Source organism: Erinaceus europaeus, chromosome 9, assembly GCF_950295315.1.
Source record: "Erinaceus europaeus chromosome 9, mEriEur2.1, whole genome shotgun sequence".
In the NCBI taxonomy this organism is placed as follows: Eukaryota; Metazoa; Chordata; class Mammalia; order Eulipotyphla; family Erinaceidae; genus Erinaceus; species Erinaceus europaeus.
The window spans coordinates 124714615-124717114 of NC_080170.1; the positions used below are offsets into that span (position 1 = coordinate 124714615).

Genomic DNA, 2500 nt, shown 5'->3' on the forward strand with positions numbered 1-2500 from the left:
CACTTCCCGCATGGTGTGCTAGGGGCCTGGACCTGGCACCACAGGGGAAAGCAGTTCCCTTCCTCCAGGTGAGCTGGGTGTGGCAACACAGGCCTCGGTGCAGGTGTGCACGAAGGCCTCTCTTGCAGCGCCACTCACTCAGCTGACCTACAGCACCGCTGAAAGCACAGACTACAAGCTCCTGTGAGCCCATACAACTCTCCCCCTACACACACACTTCTCTTTTCTTTTCTTTCACTCTGCACTTCCCCTGCCTTTCCCATACACCATTCTCCAAGTCCCCAAAGCCCCTCAGTGACTAGTTTCTCTTTTTAAAGAGAGCTAAAGCTTGCCGTGTTTAGTCGGCCATTCCTCCAGGACTGAAGCTCACAGAAAGCCTCCACTTTTGATCACGGTGGGGTTCCCCACCTTGTCTCTAAACTCTCTGCTCTTGGTAAGGGCCTGAGACAGGGCAGGGAGGGGGTGGGGTGGTGTGGGGGACAGGGCACATTCCCCGCGGCTGCTCAGTGGCCCGGACGTGCAGAGCGGGGCAGAGAGCCCCAGGGGACTCTGGGCTGTGCAGGACACATGGAAGCCGGGCCCGTGGGGTTACCTGCAGCGTGGAGATGACCTCCTCGCCCACCTCCTTGGTGGTCACGTGGTAGCGGGCCATCTCGGGGTTGATGATCCGGTCCTCCTTCTCCCAGCGCACGATGATGGGCTTCTCCCCATGGGCCGTGCAGCTCATCTCCTTCTTCTGGCCTTGAGTGGCCAGCGTGGTGTTGGGGTAGGACGTTATCATGGCGGGAACTGGAAGCCAGAAGGGGACATGGGCCATTGGGGAAAGCTTCTTGGCTGCCACTCTCCCGCCACCCACCACGTACGCAGACAGACGGGGCTGCTTGGTCAGGCCGACTTCCCTCAGGTTAGCTACTGCCGGGCCAGGACCACAGACCGACCGGAGGGGGAGGTGGCAGACAAGTGACATGGCAAACATGGCCAGAGGAGACACTGCTGTGGGGCTGCACACCCCCAGGACAGCCTAGTGTTTGGGAGGTCAGAGAGGGCCCAGGACTTGGCTCCGGTCTCAAGGACACAGAGAGACATCTTTTGCTCTCGAGCCAACCTGGAGAGGGGGTTCTCGTTCAGAAGCAGGCTCCTGCCCCTGTGTTTCTACCCAGCAGAACTGACTGGGTGTCTGGGCTCCTTTCTTTATCTCTCTCTCTCTTTTTTCTTTCCTTTTTATTGTCCTAATTGTTTTTATTATTGTTGTTGTTATTGATGTCGTCATTGTTGGCTAGGACAGAGAGAAATGGAGAGAGGAGGGGAAGACAGAGAGGGGGAGAGAAAGACAGACACCTGCAGACCTGCTTCAATGCCTGTGAAGTGACTGCCCTGCAGGTGGGGAGCCGGGGGCTTGAACCAGGATCCTTAAGCCGGTCCTTGAAATTTTGTGCCACCTGTGCTTATCCCTGGGCTCCTCTTTCTTGCTTCCTGAAGGCTGACTCTTGGGTGGCCTCTTGACAGCCGCCTCCCTGAGCGATGACAACCTTTTATAGTCATGTGGAGACTTCAAAGCAATCTTTCACCTATGACCTTGAACAGGGGATGAACGGGGACACTATCCTCAGTTCTCTGAGAAGAAACGACTCAGAAATACTTGCCGGATTTCTCGAGGGTCCATCCCTCCAGTCTGACTCAATATACAGATTTCCACTTTTCTAAGGATTTAATAGCGATTGACAGGACTGTGAGATAATAGGGCTCTAATTCCATCCGATTCAGTTCCCACCACCAGAGTTCCAAGTCCCCTCCCCTCTGTTGGAAGCTTCCCTATTTTTTATCCCTCTGGGAGTCTGGGCCAAAGATCTTCATGGGGAGCAGAAGGTGGGAGTTCTGGCTTCTGTCATTGCTTCTCCGCTGGACATGGGTGTTGGCGGGTGGATCCACACCCCCAGCCTGTGTCTGTCTTTCCCTAGTGGGGCAGGGCTCTGGGGAGGGGAAGTTCAGGGACACGCTGGTGAGGGTGTCTGCCCAGGGAAAATTTCCACACTTTATTTTATTTTATTTTATTTTATTTTTGCCACCAGAGTTTCCCTGGAGCTTTGCACCTGCATGATTCCACCGTCCCCAGGTTGGGGGTGAGGGCAGTAGATTCATGATTTTAGGGAGAGGTTCAGAGACACACAGACAGAGACTGAGAGGAGAGAAACCACAGCACTGTTCTCCCACTGGTGAAACTTGTCCTCTCTATGAGACTCCCATGGAGGCTGGGGTCTCAAACCCAAATCCTGTGCCCAGTAAAGGGTTTGCGCTGCTGGGTGGCTCTCGCCTGGATCCCAGACCCCATCCTGCCTGGTACACAGACCACTGGAAGTGCCAAGCCGCAGATCGGAAAGGTCAGAAATCCCTTCGAAGTGCAGTGAAAGTCCGGAGCCAGAGATGAACGGGGACTGCTGGGAGGCAGAGGGGCACAGGCAGACTGTGGAGTCTGGTCACTGCACTGCGGGAGCGCCAGGGC

At 55.6% G+C, this 2500-nt stretch overlaps 2 protein-coding genes across 2 annotated transcripts in view; one reads left to right on the forward strand and one right to left on the reverse strand.

Annotated features, from left to right (window-relative positions):
* Nucleotides 1–187, forward strand: part of SH3BGR (SH3 domain binding glutamate rich protein) — a 24308-nt gene extending 24121 nt beyond the window's left edge. The window contains exon 3 of the mRNA XM_060197129.1: nucleotides 92–187. Within this exon, the coding sequence (XP_060053112.1) occupies nucleotides 92–187 (96 nt within the window). The remainder of the gene's footprint in view (nucleotides 1–91) is intronic.
* Nucleotides 188–366: 179 nt separating this feature from the next.
* LOC132540325 (cell adhesion molecule DSCAM-like) overlaps nucleotides 367–2500 on the reverse strand; it is a 69138-nt gene continuing 67004 nt past the window's right edge. Inside the window, exons 9-10 of the mRNA XM_060197130.1 lie at nucleotides 593–789; nucleotides 367–441 (exon numbers count right to left, since the gene is read on the reverse strand). Of these exons, the coding sequence (XP_060053113.1) occupies nucleotides 367–441; nucleotides 593–789 (272 nt within the window). The remainder of the gene's footprint in view (nucleotides 442–592; nucleotides 790–2500) is intronic.